We start from the raw sequence: 26,668 nt of genomic DNA, 5'->3' as shown, positions 1-26,668 counted from the left end.
TGAAGCTGGGTCTCGATCATCCCGGTCTCTTATGAAGCTTGCATCTCGAACGTACTATGAACTGGAGCCTTATCTAATCATCACGGTTCAAACAGCGACGAAAAGAAAAGAGTCGCAAAAATATGCCGTGTCTGTATTCTCATTTTTTTCTCTTTTTGTTTAAATTAATTTTATGATGGAGAGCTATAAATTTGTTCAGAAAAAGCAATTGTTTACCCAATTTGTGTATTGATAAATAATCTGATTTGTCTAAACATTGAGGTTTTGCATACACTATTGCAGATTATGAGGCGTGTATAAGTTGTTTATTCATCGAATTGTTATTAGGATGTATGCGTGTATGTATATATGTATATATACATATGATTGTATTTTATAATCAGGTAAATTTAATCGATGATTGTCGTAATAGATCCAATGTCTATTTACAATCTTATTAATTCATTATGAATTGGTATCAATTTGTTATTTTTTATTTTAAAAGTGCATCTAATTGCAAAATTTTGAACAAAAAACCCCCTTCATAGAATAACCGTCCAATCGTAATTATTATTTCGGTAAAAAATGTTATGAAAAAATAAAATTAACTAAATATTATCCTCTTTCTCTCAAATCGCGAGACAATCGTGATATTAAATGCTTTCCAGCACATACAGAAGACATAGGCTACAGATGCGAGAGAATACTGTTGTAGAATACTAGCAGGTACCGAAAAAACAACAAACGTTATCTATGGAATATATTATTAATCTTAATATATTAATCACATTACATCAATTGACTCAAGATATATTACTGTCTGATCGAAATGGGATTTCATAGCAAATCGAAACTGATATTTCTATCATTGGGGAATGAATGAGACAAATTCATTTTTACCGCAAAAAACTAAAATAATAAAGATATCCTACAATATTTGAGAGATTCTTAAGGATAGTATGTTCCTTTTTTTTTTTTTTTGAATACAACTTTATTTCATACATTTAGAATATACTTATCTGGTAAATTATATAATACGTTATGGTCTTATATTTGGCTTAATGAAATACAATAATTTGCTGTCTTTAGAATTTGTTTGTTCTCTCTTTGTTGTGTCACGGCACTTGAGCCAGTAAGTATAATCTCGACCACTATTCCTAGAGATAAATAAAAGTATCAATTCTGTAGAATTTCCATATTTTTATCCAAAGTTTCAGTAAAGAGATTACATTCTCGAGGAAAGTCCGTCGAAAGGCAAAACATTGAATTGACTTTCTTAATGTTAATATATATATTTAGTTTTACGTGTTTTAGAGTCTCTGTTACTCGCATACGCTGATTTTATAATAAAGCAAAGAAGTAAGATGCGCGCAAAACAGAGAGAAATACATTATTAATCGATTATTATTTCTAAAAATGTGATCTTTTTCGATTTACATGAAAGAACGACGTGGCGTCAAAGAAAGTGGTCTTACAATTTAGTACAGTGTTCAAAGTTACGCATGCGACATTTAATAAATTATTATATTTCACTTATTAGTTAAATAAAGACGCAATTTCTCTTTTATAGCTTTGGCCCGTTCAATATAATTATACCAAAGAATCTATACTATACAATGTTATACGAATATCAACTAACGGTACACAATCGGCTCTAGCTACATATATTTATATATGTATAGTGTGATTGGTATATATATGTATACATATAATTCCTATGCGCAGGAGTGGCAAATTTATACTGGCATACAGACGCATAAACACATTCATGTAGGTTCATACATACACACACATCCGTCACATATGTCAGGTATTACAATATATTTTATATATTCATATATGAATATATAGGATATTCATATATTACTCTTTCTCTCTATGTCTTTCTATCTTATCATACATTTTTTTAAGCTATAAATATCTTTAGATGAGACTCTTCCATTCTATTTTTATATATACAATGAAACCTAACTGTATAATGCAATTTTTTTATTATTCTATCAAATCCATCTTAGTGAATAGCAATGTAGTATGAATGAAGTGACATCACATATGTCGTTAATGAAAATTTCCTCTGTATGCTATTTAAAAAAATATTGTGAAAATATATAATTTGCTAATACAATATCGTATAATGAAACGATTACTTATCGCCATTCTATGAGAGAAATTGTATGGTTGTTATACTACATATATACTATCATATTTTATAAAGTATATCAAAACACAAGTATATATATCTTTAAAAATCTAATAATAAAAATAACATGTTATTTTTATATTAAACGAATCTTCATAATAAGTTACTATAAATTTTTACATATGCTAAAACCATATTGTATTATACTTGGAAATAATTTGCATGGTAGTATAACAACGATACAATATAGAATGTCTTTTAAGAGCATCATACTCTTATTCTTTTGATAAACTATATAATGAACCGTATCCAAAAATCTATGTATGGTATCCAGCATAATATATTATATTTGTATACAATAATTATAAATAATACTCTTCATCATAAAATAATAAAAAATAAAATCTTTTCAAATGGAAACAACTTTATCTTGCATATCTATATGACTAGAAATTATAGTTAAACCTATAAAAAGGTAATGCCATTATATGATTTATGATTTAAATTATACATACGTATATATATATATATGCATACTCTGTTATATAATAATTATAATTTAGTCAAATTAAATAAATATTTAGTTTTTTCAAACGTTTATAATCTTTTTCATATATCTTTTTAAAAAATAACAGATATTAATTTTTCGTGAATATTATTTTAAAAGAGAATAATAACATATATTTAACTATTTTTCAGAAAATATTTGTTAAGTTATATCTATCGTCCGATTTTCTATAAAATCTAGTTATAGAACGGTAAATCTTTTACTCGAATAGAAAACAATATATAAATAATTGACAATGTGTAAATTGAACTGACATGCATAGGAACGCATAGATATTTTTTATGCATGAAGGAGGATGATTTTGACGCGTGCGTATAATTTTTATATTTGAGTGTGCCAATATTCTTTCATATATCATCATATCTCTCTGTATTGTACTTTAACTTTCTTGTCTCTCTTGTATACATTTTCGTTCAAAGAATACCTGACAGCATTGTGCTTATAGTATCGATTTGTATTAACGCAATGTTAAAAAAAAGTAGAAATATATTTGCCTATAAAATGTTAAATGTTAAATGTTAAAATGTTAACTTGCCTTGTGATTGTATCTCATTCACTTCAACTTATGTCTTTTATAAAATTTGTGCTTTTAGGGAAGTGGAGATATATCGTTAGAGAGAATACGAATGGTGGAATCGATTGTTTGAACAACGATATAATCTGCAATTTGAGAGTCGGCCTCGAATTTTTTTGTAAAACTTTTAAAATGTTTCTCGTTAATATCTGGCTTTTAATATTGTAAGAAACTTAAGCTTTTAGGAGATACCTGTACTATAATACGTTAAATAGCGCGAGTTACTTAAACTTTTCAAATATAGGGGCCTTTAATATATCATAGAAATTATATCTTGAAAATCAATCCCACACAATTATTTCTATACACAAGAGTCACGATACATTGATTTATAATTTGTATTCCACATATTATGATTTGTATTCCACATTTGTCATTCTGTTAAAAACATTAACTGGTGTGATTTTTACTTATGGTTTATTATTTTGTCTATGATTTTGTTCAAATATCCTGTAATTAATAATAAATGTTACATAGATACGGTATTGTCTATTATAAAGTTCTATGCCTTTGGACAAAAAGTCAGGAGTACACATTGCAATAATATACTTTTTTGTTAAATTGTAATACAGTCCTTAAATAATATTTATATATGTACTGTATGCGATAGAAAAGTGAAACGTACTCCTTGTTTGAAAGAAAAATAATTGTACAGTTATATCTGAAAGAGATACTTTCCAAATTACCATCCTCTTTGAGATGGTTAGTACGATGGAATAACAAATGTATAAAATAAAAAATTGAATTGTCTCACCTATCATACAAACGAAAAAAAAGTTTATCTATCTCAAAAGAATAATCACAGTAATATCTTAACTTTTTCCGTGTCTTATATAAATAAGCATGAATTTAGTTATAATCAAACACTATTCAAACAATATTCAATTTTAACATATAATGTTAAACATATAATGTTATGATATTTTCCATTTATAACTTAATGCAATAATTAGGATAACAGTACCGATATAATAAAGTAATCAATATCTACAAGAGCCATTGATCATTCTGGCTAAATTAAAATATAGAAAAATAAAATCACAGATTATATACTCTTAATTTTATAAATAATGATAATATTACATGAGTAATGGTAATTGGTAACATTACTGAATCCATTGATTAGAAATAATATAAATTTTGCACGTTACCATTTCCTGGCATAATGCACTATTCATGCAAAGTACAATATGCAACAGGTACACATACAAGAGTTTATATTGGATAAATTTGGAAAGTACATCTTATGTTTCCCTTAATCTTATGGGTAACATATACATGTATTTTAATTTCAGTATAATTTGATTTAAAACGTAATGAAAAAATTATATAATCTTATACAAACCTGTCGATAATAAAAGGAAAATTAAAAAATATGTGTAAATTATATAGTATTTTTATGTATTAGGAAAATTTATTTCTTAAAAATTCAATTAGTTTATGCATGACTTGAAACATAATCGACAGGAATGTATAATCTAACAAATGATTCATACTTTGTTGTTATTTCTCAATAAAATCTTAATAATAGAAATGTCATTGAAATAAAAATGCAGCAATCTTTACTTATGCAGATGCAAACGGAGTTACAATTACATTAACTCATCCGTTAAAAAATGTGATAAATTGCGTGTAGTTCAGTTTGCATATAGGATACAACGTACATACATACACATACACTGTTGTGTTTGTGTACAGAGAAATTCAACTAAAAGATTAATAGGTACACTCAAGTATTTACAACCCGCTAAGATAATTTTCTGTATAATTTAACAATTTATATATAAGATAAGACTCTCATGTGTTGTGTACCATATTAAATATTACTCTCGGTAGAGTTACTCTGAGACCGTAATGACGAATAACAGCCTTGACAGACTCTAACTGGTTTTAAGATACCAAGTCTGGATATCTTCGACTCGAATCGACTGCATCTGTATATAAAAATAATTAACTCGGCTAAATATGCAAAGCACCACACCAAATTTTCTTTTTCTTTCTTTTTTTTTTAGCGAAACGATTACTATTTACTTAAGACTTACCTAGAGCAGAATACTTGCCCACAGTTGCGACAATGATGCCTTCTTTCATATAAATTGAATCGGACGCCGCAACCAACGCAAGAATCCGCTCCTTCGTCTTTCAGCCAATGATCGGCGACCGTGCGTCCGGGTTGTTCACACACGCTCCATGAAAATACTCTGCCACGAGTGTCACCCACATATACTGTTCTATGATCCCTACAAATCGGAACACAATGAGGTGAAGGTACTTCACATTCTCATCTAAATTATATACATATAATTACATATAAAAAGATCGTAAATATACTCGAACTAATATTATTAATGTATATTAAATTAAAATATGACAATATGATATTAATTTTTAATTTTATTTTAAGTTTATAAATATTTTTGTTTAGTATTTCATGAATTCTTTTTGAGTTTGTGTTTACTTGATGAAACAATATATAAGAGTGTAATGAAAATCTTCATTGTAAGAAGATCGCCGATTTAGTATTTTCAATGTTATGATGTACACTTTGTAAATACCTTGATACCGCTAAAGCTGTGATAGACGCCGGTTCTGCATTATCCTTACGATCGTAGGCAGTATGCATCGTTAATTTACTGCGGAATACCAACTGTCTTTGCCATTTAAACCCATCTCGCAAGATATTTTGCGGATTGATTTTTCGCGGCTTTGTATCAGCCTCACTAACCATAACGAAACTGTCGGTCAAACTGGTATCGCTTTTGCTAGCCCTCAATGCTCCTTCCGAATCTCCCGGATTGCTGGTAGATTCACTATGAAATACGATAGAGTTATATCTTACAATTACATAGAATTTATACTTCCTTGTATTTGATTATCGAGATTAAGTTACCTAGTTTGTGTACCCTCGCTATCGGCACGTCCGCCGCCTTCGCTTTTCCTAAACATCGGATTTCCGCGACTCTTTCGACGCAATACGACCAAAGACGCGTGATTATTCTGAGGCGAGGGTTTATTACTAGAGCCGTTACTCGATTCGTTATCGGAGCATTCCTCTTTTTCCTCATGAAGTCTAGAAGCTTCTTTGGCATTTTCTGTCTCGGAGAGACTACTCTCAGAACCGCTTTTCATAAGTATACCTTGCAGCAAAAGAGAGAATTTGTTATAATTTAAATATTTTCTCATCAATATACATGTAACACATTACATACTTGATCCCTCGGCGGATATACTCATTTGTTTAACCAATTCTTGAACTCTCTTCATTGTTGTTTCAGTTTGATTCTCCTCGGGGCTTTGTTTTTCGTTCTTTTCTCTCTCGACAACCGTTACTTCTTCAGGTTTCTCTTCTGCAGGTACTTGCACGTAATCCATCGACCACATCTGCAAAAACACAGATGTCTATTAATATCGCAAATATTTCTTGTTAAGTTTCGTTAAATATGTATCAGGTATCTAAAATAATCTGTAATGTATCTAAATATATATCTCTCTCTAAAATATTTTAGAAAAATAGATGCATTTATCTTACGCGGGCAACGCCGTCGGTGGAGCCAGTCATAATAACATTCTGCGAATCCCATTCGTGAGTTTGACTGAAAGCGACGCATAATATCTGTTGCATCCTGTCGGCGCGGCCGACACATGTATTAACGCTCGCCAACTCTTCCCCATTGATACTCCATACATGTAACCACGTAGCTGCGCATGTAGCTATGTCTCCCTATAGAGATATTTAAAAAATTTTTTAAATATATAAAGAAGTTCACTCTATATGTCTACTTTTTATATTTACATAATTTTATTTATTGGGAATTTGATAATTTATATTTTCACACAATATAAATATATGATATAAATACCGTTAATTCATTTATGGCCACTGCAGCAACTGGTCCAGCATGTCCTCTAAGCTGACGTACAAACAAGCACCGAGATAAATCCCATATAATCGCTGTACCGTCTCGCGATCCGGACACGATAACATTATATGCAGGACTGGACGATAAACACGTGACTGCATCGGTATGTCCGTACAAGCACTGTTTTATAGAAAGTTGTCGCTTGGCATATTCCCAGACAGTCACGACCTAGACAGATATGCGTATTTAATATGTATACTAGAGCATAACTAAAACTGAAAAAATATAAGGGAGAGAAAGGAAGTTTTAAATATTAAGTTTTTAGTGTCTTGAGTGAAGAACCGCAATTTTTAGAACAGCTATACCGAACATGCTTATGTTTTTTTAAATTTTAGTATAACTTTATTCCGAAACTCATAATTATAGCTTGTCGCGAAGAGAATTATCTCGTGTTCATAATAATTCGTTTCTTTTGAAAGACTTACAGAGCTGGTGCCAGCGGTAACTATCAATTTGGAAGACGGACAAACGCACGCCACTATCTCCCCGCTGCTTTGCATTAAGGCCTCGCCGACAAAGATGGCTTTATCACTGTCGTAATTCCCTATTCTGAGTGAATGATCAGCGAATCCCCATGCTACATATTTGTTATAAGCGGGAGGGATAAGCGTCTTGTTTTGTTCCACTGCCAACACGGCTTTATCAACGTGCAATATCTGTCCAACAGGACCCTTTAATTCTGTAAACAATGTAAATTGCATGAAATACTTTAAATACATAGCGCCTTTATTAACGGAAAATCAAACCTTTAATGGGTTGTAACGATGGTTTCAGATTATCAAGATTATGGAAGAACAATTTGTCGGACGTGGTAATACTTAATCCAGGAGTAATGGGCCCAGGATCGATCACACTAGTCCTCTGCGTCATTTTCTTCGCCGGATGCGGTTTCTTGAATAATTGCTTAGGTATTTGGCCAAAATTATTGATGAAACCGATAGTCGCGTTCTTCTTCAACGGATCATCAATGCTATAATTAAGATGAAAATAATTTTTTAATTAAAAAATTTTTATTTTAAATGAATGATACGAAAGATAAACGTAATATCTTGAAAATTATAATAACTGCAAAATTATAATCGTGTATAAACTGACTTGTAGATATCGACGTTGCCTTCATAGAATAAATGATGGAATACATTGACAGCTTCGACGGCCGCCGGACCGTTTTGCTTGCATCCGAATATTAGATCGATCCATTGATGAAGATGCTGTGACACATAATCGCATTCTAACGCGAGCCTATGTACACGGATAAATTCGCGAGGATCTTGCTTCGCCCAAGGTGGAAGAACAATATCGCCGAGTTGAACACCGCTTTGTTTAGAGCCTGCGAGAAAAATATTCACGTATAACCATAAGACAACGTAAGAAAGAAACAAAAACAATATATCATGCTCAACGAGACTTAACTTACCTAAATCAAAGTGATTAGAATTGTTAAGAAATTCCGGGAGGTAAAAAAATTCCGGGATAAGTTCTTTCACGTCTGCCATGTTATGCTTGGAAGCAGATAACCATGCCTCCTTTATGCTATTGAACATTCTATCGGCTAAATCGAAATGTCCACCCTACAATCACATTTTCAATCACACATCATGTCACATCAATCATCACGTATGTAAGAACTAAAGCTGTCATATCATTGTTTCTGCAAACTTATGTACAAACCTGTAATCTGAGAAAATGTTGCGTGAATGGTTCCATTCTTACCAAATACGAGCATACTATCATTGCTGACGAATAATGTGTGCCATAATGATAAGGAGGAGTCTCTCCGTGCGGATCGTCCCATTCCTTGTATCTGCGCAATGTGGAAAATAAGTTTCTCATCACGTATATCGTTACATACCATACACATATACTTTTTCCATACCTTTTCTTAAATTGCAGCAATCGTTCAGGACTTTGCGCGCCCATAGATTTGCTGAAATCTCGAAACGACGATGAATCTGTAAGATCGAGCTCCTCACTGTCGTAGTCAGCCAAGATCCATGGAAATATCGGATATTGCATAAGATCGTTGTAACTACGACCCGCCAGAGTATTCAAATGCATCAGGTATTGAAAGTTGGATATTTCTCCTCTCTATGCGTATAAAAGTATGTCAATACTTAATAAAAAGTATATATCCTTTCACTTATTTTGTGTATTATTACTAACCACCCATCTTTGAGTGACTGATGTTTCTCCTATAAGATTCGAGAGCAAGCCAGTGGCCTGCTCGACATTCGCCGTTCGTCTTTGGCCAGCTACGGATTGCTGAGCGTTGTCGGCGATTGCAGTAGCAAATGTCATGAATCTTTGATAGACCTTGTTCCTGACCTTTCGAGGGAATGCCAGTAAATAATTTCTACCATCTCCACTGAACACTTCCAATGCCATGGGTTGCAATAAGTATCGTCTCTTGTGTACTTCCCTGCGGATAACAAAATAGTGCAAGTACTGATCTATTATGCAAGTATTATGCAAAAAGAAATATATTCTTATTTTAAAAATATATATACCTGATGTCTTCGTAATTAAACTTGGAACATTGTCTCATCGCTCTAGATCTTCTGGGAGATCCCGGCGATGGCAAAATTGGCTCGTATGCCTCTGGCAAACTCTCTATATCTCTTATTTCTCTAGACTTCAACAATGTAAATCCATCAATGACATAAAAATGTTCCTTTCCAAATAAGAGAAGACCCTCAGTCGTGTCCAAACCTTGTATTCTTGCGCATCTAAACATGTGGCTTATCTGAAACATGTAAATGGAAGTATTATAAAAAAAAAAATGTTGCAATTTTTAGCATCATATGGATTGTATAAAACAAAAACCTTCTCATGTTCCTCGAGGAGACGTAATAATGTTTGATTGTCTGGAACAGCTTGATTGTTTTCTTCCTCCTGTTCGTTATCCTCGGGCGCTTCATCTGGCTCACTGGCGTGACGTTCTAGCGTGCACGGAACCATCGGTGGTTCACTCTCGGTAGAAGTTTCATTGACGTTTAACGGTGTATCGTCTATAACGGGATCTCGTTCGCGTTCAAACATTCCCGATGAATTGCCGAGTTGCTTCAGATAATACTCCTTACTATCCATGCTCGTCGCTACTTTGTACTTTAGCTGTTTCTAAATATAGATAATAGATCAATGTATTATGGCTGCCAATATATTAGATACACTCTTATATTTAAATTTTGTTACATTTCTGATGCATTTTTTGCATACAACTCACATTATCAGGATGCTCTAATTCAGGCCGATACGGATAATGTATGTAGAAGAGTTCATTCTTCATCATCTTCTTTCGCATTCTACATGGTCCTTCTGTCATATCCAACATCCATTTGTCAAGCCTAGTGGGTGTCGGAGGTCCCCAAAGACCGCGTTCTCTAGTCAATTCCGTCTCGGTTTGCAGCCATTCCTAAAAATAAATTAAAAATTATTTTTAGCCTATTTTATCAGCAAAATTACTAAACATAGGAATAGATAGGATTTCTTACTTGATATACGTAACGCTGAGTGTGCAGATTCGTTTGTTGATGCTGTAAACGCCTCACTGCAGCGAGCTCTCTAACCAATGCAACATGTTGCTCTGTCCACTGAGCAACCGTGTTCTGATGTAATCTAAGTCTTACGCGCACAGATTCCTCTTTTCGCACTTTTGTCCGACTCGCTAATCTCGTCAAGCCTCCCGTCACTTTTTGGATTTTCTGCAATTTTATATATATATGCATGACACTCTGGTTTTCCAAATGTATACTTTGCATAATACCTTTTTATGTCTAGAATAATCCACATACTTATATTCACATAATACAGCATACTAAGAGCTTTGACATACCGATTGGATTTGATTGTGAAGTTCCCAAGGAGCTCTGTACGTAGCTCTTCTTTCCGAAACTACGTAATTTAGCCAGAGCTTGGACGCAGCTTCGTGAATTTGTTCTCTCACGACCGATAATTCCGGCGCGCGTTCATTACTCACAGGCGCCGGCAGAGTCACTTTAAAAACTTCCTCTATGGCCGGTTTCTTGCATACGTAGAGTTCCTCCCAAACTCTCGTCGCCGCTACGGCCATCAAATTGTGTCCCTGGTGAGATGTCAGTCTATCATCGCTGGATTCCACTTGTGGATTAACGTGCCACGTAGTTTTCATGTTAGTGTCCAACATGATCTTTATATCAGCCGTCAGTTGCAACAGACAATACGTCAAACAGCCGATAAATTCTAATTCGTGATTGCCAGCCCCAAACACTAATAATCTAAGAAAAATAAGTTTTTATATGATTAACTCTTCTCTATTTTAGAATTGAAAGTGTACATATTATACAAAAGTATACATGTAAGTATTCATGTAAAGTAGATGTGTATACATACCTATGAGTAGTAAGCTTATGCAATGCCTCCAATACAGCCATTTGATCGGCAATAGAATCAGTCGCACGTGACAGTAAGAATAAAATTGTCCTATTCAGGCAGTGATGAAGGCCCTCCATGCTGACAGCACCAGGTCGCCTCTTTGCTTGACCGATTAATTTGACGATAAAATCGAATACTTCGTGCGGGTCTTTTGTCAGAGCACCTTTATGAGAAATTAAATAATCGTTATTAATCTTTTTTGGGATTATTATAGGGACTATTACCTTGCCATAATTTGTCAACTATTCTAGCTGCCACGTAACAAACATTGTTAGTTATATTGTTGGCCGATCCACCAGGAACGACAGGTAATGCGGCCTGCTCTCCAATCAATACATCCGCAGCTAGCAAGTGTTCCATTAATATAGATAACACTTCTGTTTGATATCGCATTTGTTGTCCCGTCGATGCATGTTCCGGCCATGCTTCCAGAACGAGATCTATCGCTGGCGATTTGGCTGTCACTGGCAGTGAAAGCGAATCGACGACGATAACTTTAAAAAAATCCATCACAAATTTCTTTGCCGGATGATTCGTCAGTCCTACATCTTTCGATGGCGATCTCACTAATACTGGTTCTTGCTACAATAATTAATTAATCAATGTTAATATATTTCAGTCAATTTTACAAAGTATATACCCAAAGATGCTCTCTGATTTCACAAGTTTATATAGCAAGTGTTTTAAAATATCTATTGTGTCTGTAATACGAACAATCCTTATATAATATTTAATTTTATATATGTAAAATTGAAAGTATCTTTTTCAGAGAGAACATCTTGTAGAACAAAGAACATAATCACCTCATCGGCTGGGGTACTAGCACCGCTACTATCCTGACTAGAACTGATAGGTTTCGGAAACAAGGTCCCGGCTAAGGCACCCAAAACTTCCGCGGACATAAAGACCTGCATAAAGTCGGTAAAGTTGCGATAAAGGAAGAACAAGAATTGTATTATTGTCACCGGATAGTCATTTAACCATGCTGGTAATACTTCCGGGCTGTGAAAAAAATTAATATATATTATAATGTATATATAATTGTACATATTGAAATATTCTTTATTATATAACATATTAACTTACTTGTTTGAGTGATTATTCAACATTGTTCGCACCATAGCTAGTAACGTGACCATCGCTTCGGGACAAAGATTAATTCTGCTGGTAAAAGATGATAGTGTATGATTTGCCGGGACTCCGAACATAAAGCTCCAAACATTATCCAAATCGAGCTGATGCACAATTGTAATAATACATACATAGTATTACTATTCTTTATATATTAAACATTTCAACACAAAAACGCATGATTAACTCCATGTTCACCTTCGAATCCGTAGGTAACAATTTCACAGGCTGTCCCATCATTAAAGCAATAAAAAGAAAATAAAGTTCCGGGACAAGATCGATGTGCTGTGGAAGTAACCAGCCCAGATGCTGAAATCCTGGTACGTGAAGCCCAGATGGCTTAATCTCACCAGTAGACATTTGTTGATGACAACCTACATGTGTATTATAATTAATGTATGTATACACGAATAATATTTATAAAATATTTGTATATGTAAAAAGAAAGGAATTGCTAATATATGTACCGAGTGCTAGTGCCATTTTGTTGTGATCAGTATGCCGCAGCCAACCACCATTGCTTGTGCCCTCTTTGAATTTTTGCAAGATTGATTGCACTGAACATATTGCCATGAGTATACGTAATCCCCAGACAACTGTGGTACTATGAAGATCAGACTGGAGGAACAATAATACCCAATCTAGGCCCAGAACTTTGGCTACTTCTTCGCACATACTGCAAATTAGCACAATTGCAATTAAACTTGATACATATATTTTTGATATACATCCTTTATATATATATATTTGTATAATTTTCCTTACTTTACATTAACTTTGGATCCATTAAACAACAATGAATGTAAGAGTTGTAAACAACGATTACGTAAAAGTATACTCTCTCCTTCTCCGTCCTTAATTCCTTCTCCTTCTCTAAGAATTAAGTGTTTTTCAGAACATTGCGGTAAGGTTGCTACAATAAATTGCCCAAACCTAAATAAAAATGAAAATTGTAAAGAATTAATATAAGTATATATATACAATTTATATATATATATATATATATAAATAGATGAGAATTAATTGATGAGAAACAGAGAACTGCTTACCATAATAGATCAGCCTGTCGTGGTTGACTTAATAATATACTGAGAAGCGCTAAAAGAATCTGTCTTGTGCTATTTAGTTTTACGTCGCTCAAAATGTGCAATAATTTATGTACTAATTGTAAGTCTCTCATTAATCGTAGATTAGTTCGTTTTTCACTGGACTCTGCTATCAGTTCATACAAATGTTCGAGAAGAGATCTCAGTAATTCTCCGGGTGCTTCATGCCAGACCTAAACACATTTTATCATAGCATAATATAAATTTTTATTTAAAAAAATCAATTCGTTAAATCAGAATTGTCTAATTAAACGTTTCTCTTGTTTACCTGCTTTCTCGTAATATTATAAGATAACTCTACATTCGTATTCAATTATAAAAACTTTTCTAGACTTACTTGTAAATCACATAAAAGATCCTGAAACGCTGTGACATTAGGAATCGCACTAGTTTCTCTACCACTATCGACCGTCCCCACAAGACTGAACGTCAAGTGCAATATATGACTGTTTAGAAGAGGACACTTTCTTCTTAGTAACATAGCTAGAGTTTGATATCCTCTTCTGCGATCCATTTCTTGTTGGGCTGCTTGATTGGATCTCACTACGCAAACTAATGCCTTTACAGCTGCATATAAAGATTCTACATCTTGAGCCATAGCTATTAAACCTTTTAAACAGATTTATAAGATTACATTTTTAGTCTCATCTCATTATTACAATACATATAGGTATCGTTCGTCATTTAATTCGCAATCGTACCTAACAACACTGAACATCCTCCTACATTATCGATCATAGTAGCTACTGGTTTAGGACTAAATACACGAACACCAAGGTAACCAACGACCACACCACCTAATGCTCTAGCTGGACCGCTGAGATGTCCCGCGGAATTATGGAGAACTCTGATAGGTGTGGCGTTTTCATGGGATGACATACCAAGCTGACAATGACAAAGTAATCAGATATTAATATAAAATTTAATTTTGAATTTTGCTTTTTTCTTTATCTTTAATAAACACAAAAAATTGAAAGATATTCATACTTGTTTGGCTATTGATTTATTATCAGCTCGGCTATACACTTTTCTAATTTTAGCTAGAGTCAATTGTGACATGGCTTTTGCATTCAATCCAAACACCACCTTTTCCTCAGCCACAAGAGGTCCTAGAGGTTCAGGGCCTGCGTACAATAATGTATTATGTTAATATTTTTTATTTGTGAAATTATGTTTTAATAGGAAATATTGTCATCGCATATTCAGTACCACTCAATTGCGGAGCTTGCAAGCTTCCCATGTAATGCGGCCCTAGTTTAAATAAAGTGGCAATGTTTTGAGAATTAAAAACTTCCTCCACCAAATGGCATGGTCCTTGTTTCCACGTCAATCTGGAATATCTACGCCAACAAGGCGGCGTACCAATGTAGCCGTAAACCGGAGACGCCACTGTTAAGTTGGCTGCTCCACCTCCAGGAACTTGCGTGATATAATGAAGCTAAAAACACAGATATATACATATATAAGATTTAGAAAATTAATGAATCTCAATGTGTGTTACCTTTTGACTATGGATATGTTGACCATCTAAGTATAATGAAAAACTCGAGTTTTTAAGAACTGCGCGATTCAACACAATAGCTATGTGATGCCATTGTCCTTCGTGAAGTAAATCAGGACACCAGACTCGGGCACCGCACTCGCCCGTTCCTTCGGGCTCCCATTCACCTGTATCTAAAATGCGTATTAATTTGTGCGCATTATATCGCTTAATTTTTATAACGCATGCTTTCAGGAAGTATTATACACACACTTACTTTGGGGAATGGGTGTCTCTTGAGTGGAAACAATGATAGCCTTATCTCTAGCGCTAAGAACAGCAGTCAGACAAATTAAATCTCTCGCAGATTGCGGGGTACGCACCAAGGTGAGTAATCTCACGCAATGAGGATCGGTTCTAGGATCGCTAAACTTGTCGACGCATATCCATGTGCTATACGTTAACCCGGTCTGTGGCGGGAATAATCTATCGCCTACAATAATCTTTTATATAGCACTCGTTATATATACACGCGTACAGTTTACAAAAATAAGCCTCGTGTTTTTTCATTATTATTGCTCAATAGATTACATATTTTTGTTATATTTATTATTCGATTACTCACAATATAATCGACTACACTATCTTCATTATATAACGGTGAAAGTAAATCGCATATATATAATAATTATAATTAATATGTCGTGTACCTGATCCAATTCCTCCCAATACGCTGTTATCCGCAGAAACAACTGTAGGAGGTGTAGTACTTTGCGGGGCAACACTCGGCAAGTATAAACACGCGAATCCCTCGGCGCTCATATCCAATTCCACGAAAGGCGGTAAGGTGCACGAACCATGAGCTCTAAAGTCCTTGGGCGTTGTCATCGATACTAGCGTCTTGATTCGCGTTAAAGGAACTGGTCCTCCTCTAGGCTTGCTTTGATCGATATCGTCCAGCGAGATACAACATAACGGATCACCCAAACGTAAAAATTCTCTGGAAGAATTAAATTGTGAATTATCAATGTGTGAAACAGTTTAAATGTATCTTTTCTAGCTTTCTTTTCTTCTTATAAATGTATTTTCTTCTCACCGTAGATCTCTTGGTTCAAGCGATTGCGCGGCGAGTCTCTCTATGATGTATTGCAGAGGTTGATGAAGCGGATGTGTCTCATCCTGCAAAGCGATTCTACCCACGGACAACAATTCTCCGGCCATACCGGCTTCACACATAACTTGCTGATTTCTTTCCGATCGTACTAAGCTCTTAACGATCTCCGCCACATACAATTGTAAAGCTAGCGCCATTTGAGGATTAGATGATTCGGAAATAGACGGAAGTAAGTGAAGCATTCCCACCACTATACCGGGATGAACTACAATCGGCTCGGGTGCGGGTGGGCTCAGATTTAAGGAATTTATAATACATCTCTTGCTACTTCCAGGAGAATCAAATGATCTCTGTTGCTGAAAAATACAAACGCAGTTAGAATTATAATATTAATTGCATTAATTTCACAAAACTAAAATGTTGATACTTGGATAAAAAATATACCTCCACACTATTTTGCTTATGACTCGGAGATCTTATGCCTACATTAGCGAAATTTGGTTTGTCAAAGGAATCGAGTGCCACGTCATACAGCAGACGTAGTAGTAAACACGCATATCCCAATGTCTTTGGCATATCATCTGGAAATACCGGTTCCAATACACTCCCAGTAAATAATGACACTAGCATGTTATGATAATTCACAATCGGTATCATATCCATCTCAGTGATCTTTGTTTGCGTCGAAAAACAACCGAGAAGACGTAAAGTATCGCACAAACTCGATTGGCAGATCTGTCCAAAATTGGCATTATTTTTACACGATAAATTATATAATCATTATAATATGGCTTAAATTTTTACCTCGTGATGGAAGAATTTCGCATTTGCTGGCTCAAATCGCATAGCTGTACTTATAGTATGAAACACTACATGTAACAATGTCAACAATTGACTTTCGTCCTGCATAGTCCTCTGCACAAAATCGTTGCAAGGTTTGCTCTTTTCCGATCTTTGCGAACCTAATTGACTCTCCAATGATACCAAAACCGACATTACATAAACAAAGCCTCCGACTTTTCGGAAAACCGTTCTAGTCCTATGCGACTCTCGTAAACAGACTAGCAACGACTGGAAAACAGTATTGTAATCACTCGTTAATAGCTTTTTACGAATTTATAATCGATATAGAAATAAATATGATACGAGGCTCACTTTTAATATATGCGTTTTTAGAATCAAGGCATTAGGAGATGCCGAATGCATAACTCCCAATAGCGTAGCCATGTCGTCGTCACCACCCGCGCTGAGTATCAATTCCCTAACGATACCGAGTGCTTGATATCGGCAATCTACGTAGGGCACTAGATTATGAGCGCAACGTGCGCCTCCACATTCTCTAAAGACATTTGCATTTTGAACATTACTCGCTAATAACGTCGTTAAAGCCTCCATTACTAAGGCACCCAACCGTTCATCCTCGGGGCGTAACGTATATTCTAAAACAATGACGAATTTTCGAAACTTAAGTATAAAAAATTATATGATATAATAAATATCTTTAACGAAAATTACCTAATCCTTGATCGATCGCAGCTTGCTTATCCTTGAGTAATGTTGCATATCGATGAAGACAAGTCACAAAAACTTCTAACATACCAACTTCTCTATAAACATCTTTAAATATAGTATTGTGTCTGAAAAGGACAGTTATATTTAAAATTATATGATACATTCTACTTGTGTATGTATTTTCAGAGAGAAATTTCTTAAATTGTGCTTTTCAAGGTATCTTACCTAAGTATATTAAGAAGAGTCTCCATACACATGATACAGCAAGAAATTGAGTTGTTTGTTTTCAATAAAATGGACAGAGATATGAGTTCTTTACATGGAACAAAATTAAGTTGAAAAACTATAAATTCCAGTAATTGAAAGAATTTTTCTTGTATCTCTGGATTCTTCAAATGAATTTTTTCTGCAAACTGAGACAAAGTATTTTGTCCCTCAAGAATAAAATAATTTGCATTGTCACTGTGATATACACTGGATATCGCATCCAATATAGTACAACATAGAAGCGGCGAATTAGATTTTATAAATACAGATTGTAATACTTGAAACGCTTGAATATTTCGAACGCTTCCTCCTGCAATACAATATAAAATGTATCTGTTGTATATTTTCATTTAATACAATATATACAGCATTTTATTTTCTGTAAAATTACCTCTATTACTGGGTTGGGGTAAGATAAAGCCGAGCATTTGAAACAAGGATCCCATACTAGCTTGACTTGGTTTCAGTTCTGTATGACCACACATTGTTAAAGATGCTAACATTAATACCAAATTTCGGATAGCATCTTGCGCTTCTGCTCTGCCATCTTGTTCCAATCTTGATGGTGCATGTCTATATATGGAATTTTTTTTTAATTATATTATTACGAATATTCATCAATTTTTTATTATCATCATTATTTCGTATAATTACACTACATTTACTTACTTTAAGAGAAACTCGGATAAAAAGATATAACCCTGACAAGCACGAAAGTCATCTAGCAATGTTTGAGAAACTTCGCTGGAATCTTTTAAAAAACAAAACACTGTTACAAACATTTCTACAACCTCTAATGGTGCCAGCTCAGGTACACGTTGCATATTATCGATACAAAGTGCTATACATCCTTTATCTGTAAGATAAAATAATAGAAAAAATATTAAATAGTTTTTTACATGCGATCAAAGATTTAACAAGTGTAGAGTAAAATGTTAAGCTTACTATGAATATAAGCTACTACATTCTGTGTAAGACCATGTCGGGACAGCGTCATCAAAACTTCGGCGGCACTTTTACGCCACATAATATTGTACTGCGGACACCAACTGGTTATTGCTGAGAACAATAAGGTAAGATCGTCCTTACGAGCGAGTTCTTCCGCTGGATAGGGATGACTGCATAATCTTACCAACAACTGTAAATGTTTGTACAAAAGAATAAATTAATTAGTCAAAAGAAAAGAAATGATCCTTGATATGATACTGTTCTAAAAATGAAGAAATATGATATATATCACCTGAACAAATATTTTTTGTAATAATATCCTACGTTCTCTAGGAGTGAATTCACTATTTGTATCTGTAATATCAGCCTCTTCCTCGTTCATTTCGGGTAGATCAAAGAACAGATATAAACATTTCACCAAAGTTGATGGAACTGAAGCAGCAGTCATGGCCTATAAAAATAATTTTATAATGCAGAAGAAGTTCTTTTATGTAGAAATATATCTATATTTATGATCAACTGCTAAAGAAATTCAATTTACTTGTATCAGAGAGGTATCGCCTGCTGCCAACAAATTCAATGCGGACAACAGCATCCAACCATTACTTGATTCTTCACTATTCTCAATTTCTAAAAACTTGACAATAGCACAACTTGCTGTCTCGGTACTCTGGTTGCTTGCTCTTCTCCTGATTTCAGATACCATAAGTCTTGATACTTGTTGTGTGAATGCCAAAATATCCCAGAACTTTTCGTTCATATCTCCTGATGGACTAGATCCAAATACCTAGAAGCACATACACACACATATAAATATACATAAACACATACTTCCTATAATGGAAATAATATAATGATAAATATATGCAGAAACATTTTGTTTTTAAATAAAAGAATAATTTTAATATCACAAAATAACTCAATATACTATTTCATAAGACTAGAATAATTTATATTAAAACATTATTTCTATTTATACATATATTTCACCTTGCAAAATAATGGCAACATGTTATACAATTTATCATCACGCTCAGTATCAGAAAGGGGATGTGGTGGATGAGTATATTCGGAGAACAGTTTTTTCAGGTGCATAAGCCCCAAAGCAGTGTGCTGAGGATTTGTGCCTCCGGCGCAATCATCTAAACCACCAGTACCACTCGAACCAACGCCTCCAACGCCGGTACCTCCTCGTAATTTACGCATTATGTTCATACTTGAAATTTGCTGAAACAGAAAGTTCATAGTTTTCTGTCTGATGTTTCTTATCCTTAATATTTTAGGATATAAAATATTTTCTTGGTCTAACTACGATATAAGCTAATCTATGACATATTATCGTACAGAAAAAATTGAGCTCTTTTAGCAACATATTATATTTAAATATCAAAACTATTGTGTACAAAGAAAAACGAAAAGTTTAAAAATAATTAAAAATATAAAAACAAATTTAATTTTATTATTAACTAATATGTGAGAAAATTTGTAGAGACAAAAGTAATATGAACTTGAAAGTTCAACATAGTTGATCAATACAAAGCTTCGATCAATACGAGCAAGCTATTTTAACGAATTGACGAAAAAGTCAATGCGCCCAAAAGGAACGACGCAAAATGAAACACATATACACACACAACTTGACGTGAATGAAACGGCGGAAAAGATATATACGTTCGCAATCGCGGTTTCATACTAATTGATAAGAGAAACGCACTAGGTAAAAGTAAAATATCCTTTACACGTGGAAATAATAATGTATGACCGTTCAGCAAAAACGTTCGAACATTCGTCGTGCTAACATTGCAGGTGTTAACATATCGGGCAGCGTGAAGAAGCGCATGAATATGGCACGACGGTTTCGCGAAAAAACCAACAACAGCTTCGGCATCGAATCGAGCAACATTCGTCGACAATTCGCTCGACAATCAATGCATACAGATCGATGACATCGCTGTCCGTCGAGCATCCGGCTCAATATTTACGTCCGTCCGCTCTCTCAAAACGTCAGATCGACGAGATGTCACACTACGGCGCGGATCTACACACGCACGCATGCACACACTCACACACATCCTGAATCCGCCCACGAAATCGCGTCATCCGAATAGCGAAATAATTATTGATGCGCGCGGGCCGCTTACAATAACGCGATTAGAATTTACCTGGGACGCGTCTCTGGCTTAAAAAATTCTACATTTTCTGTCGGCAAATCACGTCGATTCTTACGGCGGGAAAGACTTTAATATTTCAGCGGCGGCGGCCATCTTCGTATATTTGACAGTTCACTCGACGTACACGGTCAACGCGATACGTCGATAAACGGTCACGTGACTCTTTACACGATCACCGCCGAACAGGCTTTTAAAAGTTGACTTTTAAAAGAAACTTTCTCATTGTGCAAGTGATAATTGAAGATTAAGAGGCTAATCATTAACGACTTTTATCAATTTGTTTGGAAGGACAATATCATCCAATTGAAAATGATGCCGATTGTATTTTCTTTGCATTAAAAGCGCGTTATAAAAAATATCTAAGTATTATTATATACTTTATTTTCTAATATTTTATATAAAGATAGATACAGTAAGACATATATTTTTTGAAATTAAAAGATATAAAACAAAAAAATTATAATATGTTCGAATAATCATTGTACACAGATTTTATTTACATTTTATGATTTGGTTCAAGATTACAGAATATACAGAGAATGTTTACAATTATAAATAAAATCTGCAAGAGCAAATTGGCATTGTGTTAAAAAAATAATTATTCGACATTATTCATGATATTCGTTGGAAAAAGTCCGAAATCTTTGTTTGGCCGCTCTTTCTCAAAAGTGATTTTTGTTTATGCGATTCCGGAATGGAATAATCCTTTAAGATTTTAATAGATTCATTACCATTTAATTCTGACGATTCCAACAATAATTCGGGTTTGATCTTCTTTGACGTATCTCGATCGTCCGATATTTCGGTCCTTTGGTTGCTCTTTCTTGAAAATGATTTTTGTTTATGGAATTCCGAAAAAGAACAGTCTCTTAAAATTTTAATAGATTCACTGCCATTTAATTCTGACGATTCAAATGAGAACTCAGGTTTTATATTCTTTGACGTGTCAACAGAATGTTGAATAGTCGACTCTTTCAAACTTGAAGGATTTACATCTTTGTTCAACTTATACAATATCTTATCTTCCTGATTTTTGTTCTCTCCAATAATATCATTTACAAAATGTAAACTTTCAATAACATTGTTTGCTTCTTTTATGTTACTCTTAGTTTTCTCGTTACACGCGTTCTTTGTATTGAGTTTAGCATTATCGTCGCTATCTTCATCGCAATTTGCCAGCCAATTTATTATTTTTTCCTCTTCCGTCATTTCATAAAGATGCTTGTTAAAAACGTCTTTATTTAATGCCACATTTTTGCTTCTTTGAGATAATGTGTCTTCGGCAAAAATATCCGTCAAGGAATTTTTACTCTTTGTCGGAAAATATTTGTTCAACAGTTTTATCTTGCTTTTGTTGTACAAGAAACAATAAAAATCCGAATGGTCACTTGATGCTGCAGATTCTTGATGATATTCTGATATCATTGAGTAAAGTCGCGCTACAAAAATATAGATTTATATATAAATAATTCTATAAAATCTTAACATCTTATATATATTAATACTCTTGAATAAATTTAAAAATTGATACCTATATCAATATCATGCTGAACTAAATGTGCGTACATTGCTGCCACATCGTCTCTCAATAATGTGTCTCCGAAAGTAAAATAGACCATAGATCGACCAGCAACTGCAGCAGCCATTAATTGTATCAATACTTTTAACTTCGGGTTTCCACGAAACGCTCCGCATCCCCAGTTTCCCGTTGCAATGGCGGATAGATTATTCTTATAAATATCAGATCCCACAAATCCAACATAAGCCTATAAAAAATAACATTTTTCATTTTTTTTTAAACTAAAACCAATAGTATTATAAGCATAATCTTGCGAAAGTGATAGTAAGTTTTGATAACCTAAATAGTTATTTTAATAGTTTCTTAATTTTGATGAAAACATATGAAAGCAATAAAATTAAATTAAAAATAATTAATATAAATATTAAATTATAATAATATATATCTATATAATATATAAAAAATTATAATATATATTTTATAAATAATTTATAAACAATTTGTTAAATATATTTATGTAAATAAAGTTATTTTGTGATTGATGTAAAAATTAAATTTTATTGATTTCTACATACAAGTGTAAAAAAAATAATTGTTTAAAAAAATACATTGTAAATTATTTTATTTTTTATATCAAAATATCTCAGAATAAGATATAAAATAACTCGAAAAGTATTTAATGAAAAAATACTTTATCATAGTGTTTTGGGAAGCTCTCAAGATGAGCTATAAGAATATGCAATAGACAATATAGTATTCGATTTAAAAAATTAAATGTGACCTTCATGTGGCCTTCAAATAACTCTTCAAGATCAAACCAATGGTATCATGTTATGGCCCCCTTGAAACCATACAACTTTTGTTGCAAACATTTTTTTGTCCTATGCGTATTTTCCGAGAGAAACAGGTAGTCCGGGACTTTTCGAACACACTGTATAATATATTTACATTATAATTACAAACCTTGTTGAGTTCACGTGTTATATTATCGATTTTGAATTGTAGCGAAGGCTGCTGCCTAAAATAAAGGGCATCAATGGCAACAATTGACGTCATACGCCTGCAGCTGTCATCTCTTGGTGTTTCATCCACGAAATCTCCTTTCCATTTAAAGGTGTTACTGTAACCTTCATATTTGCTGTATCGTTCAATACCACTGACGATGAGAGCCTCGGTATCATCTAATTCTTCCGTAACTAACATAGTGACCATAAGCTCTGGACATATAACAAATCGTATTTCCTCCTGTACACATCCTAAACCTAGCACACCTCCGCCCACATATCTATTCAGACCAAAAGCAGAATTAGTAAATAATAATTCTCTATCTATTCTCTATTTATTCTATCTTATATTTGACACATGATAAACTTGCGAGTTTTGAAATTACACAGTAAAGACTAACTTGTTTGCAAAATCTACTTGAAGCAATCCAGCTCCTTCGTTTTCAATGGTCCCTTTACTTGTTATATGCAATGGTGGTAATTTTTGATTCTGTATATTCCATTTCGGAAAATTTTCACGTAGGATGTAACGCCGTTCGATTGTTATTACACCTTCAGGTGCTACTCTATGTAAAAAGCATAACATAATTTAGATTCTGTGTCTATATCCGATTGTCTTACCAAAATACATGAATTTTTATTATACAAAAGAATTCAGAACTATAATGTACTCACCTTTTGCTGTTACCCTCCTAAAATAATGAAGAAGACATTTGATTTTTTCCATGACTGATTCACATTGATTATGTTTTACTTTACTATAGGCAGCAAACAATCTGAAATATACAACCAAAGTATATCTAAAATATACTTATGAGAAAAAAAAAATCATATATTCTCTATTTTATAATAAGTGTAATATAAACAATATATACATTATTCAAAATATTACCTATTGAAATTAATATATGGATATGTTGCATATTCCGATTGTGGATTACTGGAATTGCGTCTAGGAAATGTACAAAAAAATGCATTTGCTAGTAACGAAGCTACTTGCAATTGGCTTAAACTAATGAAGCTATTAGTGTGACGTTTCAGAAGAGGTATTGCACCAGTTAGCAACATAGGAAGTTGCAGAGCAAGCTGGATTATTTTTGGCATTAAAGTTTTGAAGAAAACGGCCGTCTCTTCTGGATCCAATACCTTCAATCAAAATTACTTTTAATAAGAATTTTTAAATAACATAATAGTTTCAGATGTAATATAACAAGTATTGTGCAATATACCTCTGAAAAGAAGTGATGGAGCGCTGCAAAATTCCAACGTTGTGCATAAATTTGATTATATGAAAGTATAGCATTTTCTAATTGTTGACTGGAGAGAATGTTTCTCAGCAAAGCTTCCTGAATCATATCCCATCTATTTCGACAGTTACGATCTCCACTTCTCTAAAATATGAAGTTTAATTATATCAGTAATTATCTGTGTATAATATAAAATATAACTAGAGTGCCATTATTACCTAAGTATTTTACAATATAATCATCATCAATCTAATACTTTTTTTTTTATACAATGTATTTCACAATTTTGTATTTCGATTTTTATGATAGAATTTAGAAACGAATTTAAAATTAATATTTTCTTAACAAATATATATTCAGATAATAAGAGTTTGAATTGAAGAGGCAAATAAATCCCTAAATTATATTCAACATCAGTTGATTAACTATAATAAAGTGTTGTGTAAATATAATTTGAAGTTTAATTATAAAAATATATATTAAAAATTTTACATTTGTAATTAATAATAATTTTCTTCTCAATATTTTCTAAGAAAAATTATATCTAAATTTGTTAGAGAATCTATTCAAAATCTTCTGAGAATTGTGTGAATAATAGAAATCTATATATCATACCTGTTCTATTGGATAAAAACAATGTGCAGAACATGGCAATCGTACATATCCATGGCTCCACTTGTCTATTTTATGCGTCGGATAAGGCTTCGGTGGTTCATGCATAGATAATGGTAACTAATCAGAAAAAAGATATATATATAGGTATAATAAAAAAATTAATATCACTGTCTGTTCTATTTATATAAAATTATACCCTAAACAGCACTGTATGCTTAGCAGAAGAAACAATTGGTGGATGTTCTTGATATTCATATACACCACAACCTTTACGTATTTCATTCATGCTCATACCCTTCCATTCAGGTATATCGTCAGAGAGTTCTGGTTCGTTAATGTAAATAGACATGGAATCTGCTACAATAAAATATATATTGTGATATTAAAGTAACATAAATAATAATATAAAGAGTATCTAAATAAATCCTTACAGTCTGAATTGGCAATGTCAGTGTTCAGGTTTGTTGACAAATTTTCATTCGAGAATAAACTTGCAGAATGTTTCTCATCAAAAGTTACGTCCGACTCTGACATTTTATTCTCTATAAACTAGAAACGCATAGAACGTGTGTATAACAATGATATAAAGAACAAGATACATAAAGAAAAGATAATATTAATTACTTTTCCGTGAGAGGAATATGAAAACAACGGACACGGCACTGCAATATAAAATAACCGAAGTAATTGATACAATTACGCCCTCAAATTCTTTTTCTTCTTTCGTTGGATTTACATATATTCACTAATGAGACAAATTATATACCACGCTACAAGTAGCTATATAAGAAAATTTTTGAATCTCGAATATAAAAAATTTAGATTTTAGATTATGTACGATTGTGTTATGTCCCGACAATGCTCTGTCCTTACTATTGCTTACTATACCTCAGTTAGTGAGAAAAGGATAGCTCTCTATTTTTTATAGAGCAACCTGGCAACCTGCTTTCACCGGCTATACCC

The 26,668-nt window shown here is 33.3% G+C and overlaps 2 protein-coding genes across 7 annotated transcripts; both read right to left on the bottom strand.

Annotated features, from left to right (window-relative positions):
• Window positions 1-782: 782 nt before the first annotated feature.
• Bchs (WD repeat and FYVE domain containing 3 bchs) lies at window positions 783-21,414 on the bottom strand. 5 transcript variants are annotated; one of them, XM_070300908.1, is made up of 47 exons: window positions 21,312-21,414; window positions 20,140-20,376; window positions 19,691-19,936; window positions 19,442-19,600; window positions 19,147-19,339; window positions 18,871-19,057; window positions 18,593-18,774; window positions 18,160-18,511; window positions 17,938-18,059; window positions 17,578-17,861; window positions 17,227-17,493; window positions 16,867-17,157; window positions 16,405-16,778; window positions 16,019-16,308; window positions 15,586-15,801; window positions 15,330-15,502; window positions 15,038-15,266; window positions 14,816-14,952; window positions 14,530-14,713; window positions 14,166-14,437; window positions 13,772-14,001; window positions 13,488-13,655; window positions 13,190-13,398; window positions 12,921-13,096; window positions 12,678-12,826; window positions 12,395-12,593; window positions 11,816-12,173; window positions 11,550-11,754; window positions 11,014-11,434; window positions 10,673-10,882; window positions 10,405-10,593; window positions 10,005-10,298; window positions 9,689-9,924; window positions 9,345-9,600; window positions 9,058-9,269; window positions 8,853-8,985; window positions 8,599-8,752; window positions 8,277-8,511; window positions 7,928-8,151; window positions 7,607-7,860; window positions 7,122-7,349; window positions 6,791-6,982; window positions 6,471-6,642; window positions 6,152-6,398; window positions 5,817-6,071; window positions 5,304-5,501; window positions 783-5,195 (listed from the first exon to the last, which is right to left on the bottom strand). In XM_070300908.1, the coding sequence occupies exons 2-47, from the start codon at window positions 20,362-20,364 to the stop codon at window positions 5,078-5,080; spliced, it is 10,305 nt and encodes a 3,434-aa protein (XP_070157009.1). In that variant the 5' UTR covers window positions 20,365-20,376; window positions 21,312-21,414; the 3' UTR covers window positions 783-5,077. The 5 variants fall into 5 exon arrangements, with proteins under 5 accessions (XP_070157009.1, XP_070157005.1, XP_070157007.1 ...); XM_070300904.1 differs by lacking the exon at window positions 21,312-21,414 and adding an exon at window positions 21,086-21,186; XM_070300906.1 differs by lacking the exon at window positions 21,312-21,414 and adding an exon at window positions 20,864-21,173.
• A 379-nt stretch (window positions 21,415-21,793) lies between these two features.
• Window positions 21,794-26,580, bottom strand: LOC138935391 (poly(ADP-ribose) glycohydrolase). 2 transcript variants are annotated; one of them, XM_070299902.1, is made up of 11 exons: window positions 26,330-26,580; window positions 26,137-26,254; window positions 25,902-26,062; window positions 25,706-25,822; window positions 25,073-25,234; window positions 24,736-24,989; window positions 24,519-24,619; window positions 24,245-24,404; window positions 23,803-24,124; window positions 22,852-23,086; window positions 21,794-22,759 (listed from the first exon to the last, which is right to left on the bottom strand). In XM_070299902.1, the coding sequence occupies exons 2-11, from the start codon at window positions 26,237-26,239 to the stop codon at window positions 21,933-21,935; spliced, it is 2,442 nt and encodes an 813-aa protein (XP_070156003.1). In that variant the 5' UTR covers window positions 26,240-26,254; window positions 26,330-26,580; the 3' UTR covers window positions 21,794-21,932. The 2 variants fall into 2 exon arrangements, with proteins under 2 accessions (XP_070156003.1, XP_070156004.1); XM_070299903.1 differs by having other exon boundaries at window positions 25,902-26,059.
• Between the last annotated feature and the right edge of the window lie 88 nt (window positions 26,581-26,668).

This window comes from Polyergus mexicanus, unplaced genomic scaffold (assembly GCF_030449975.1).
Source record: "Polyergus mexicanus isolate NDT 795.1 unplaced genomic scaffold, iyPolMexi1.0 SCAF_8, whole genome shotgun sequence".
Lineage (NCBI taxonomy): Eukaryota > Metazoa > Arthropoda > Insecta > Hymenoptera > Formicidae > Polyergus > Polyergus mexicanus.
This window is presented reverse-complemented; position numbering and strand designations above follow the sequence as displayed.

Coding starts and splice junctions, on each gene's coding strand:
- Bchs (XM_070300904.1), bottom strand. CDS start 21,115: ATGCTCGACGGACAGCGATGTCATCGATCT. Junction 9,601..9,688: donor TTTAATTACGAAGACATCAG/GTATATATATTT, acceptor TGTTATCCGCAG/GGAAGTACACAAGAGACGAT. Junction 6,399..6,470: donor TATATCCGCCGAGGGATCAA/GTATGTAATGTG, acceptor TTTTGCTGCAAG/GTATACTTATGAAAAGCGGT.
- LOC138935391 (XM_070299902.1), bottom strand. CDS start 26,239: ATGTCAGAGTCGGACGTAACTTTTGATGAGAAACATTCTGCAAGTTTA. Junction 24,620..24,735: donor CCATATATTAATTTCAATAG/GTAATATTTTGA, acceptor TGTATATTTCAG/ATTGTTTGCTGCCTATAGTA. Junction 24,125..24,244: donor CAAGTAGATTTTGCAAACAA/GTTAGTCTTTAC, acceptor TGGTCTGAATAG/ATATGTGGGCGGAGGTGTGC.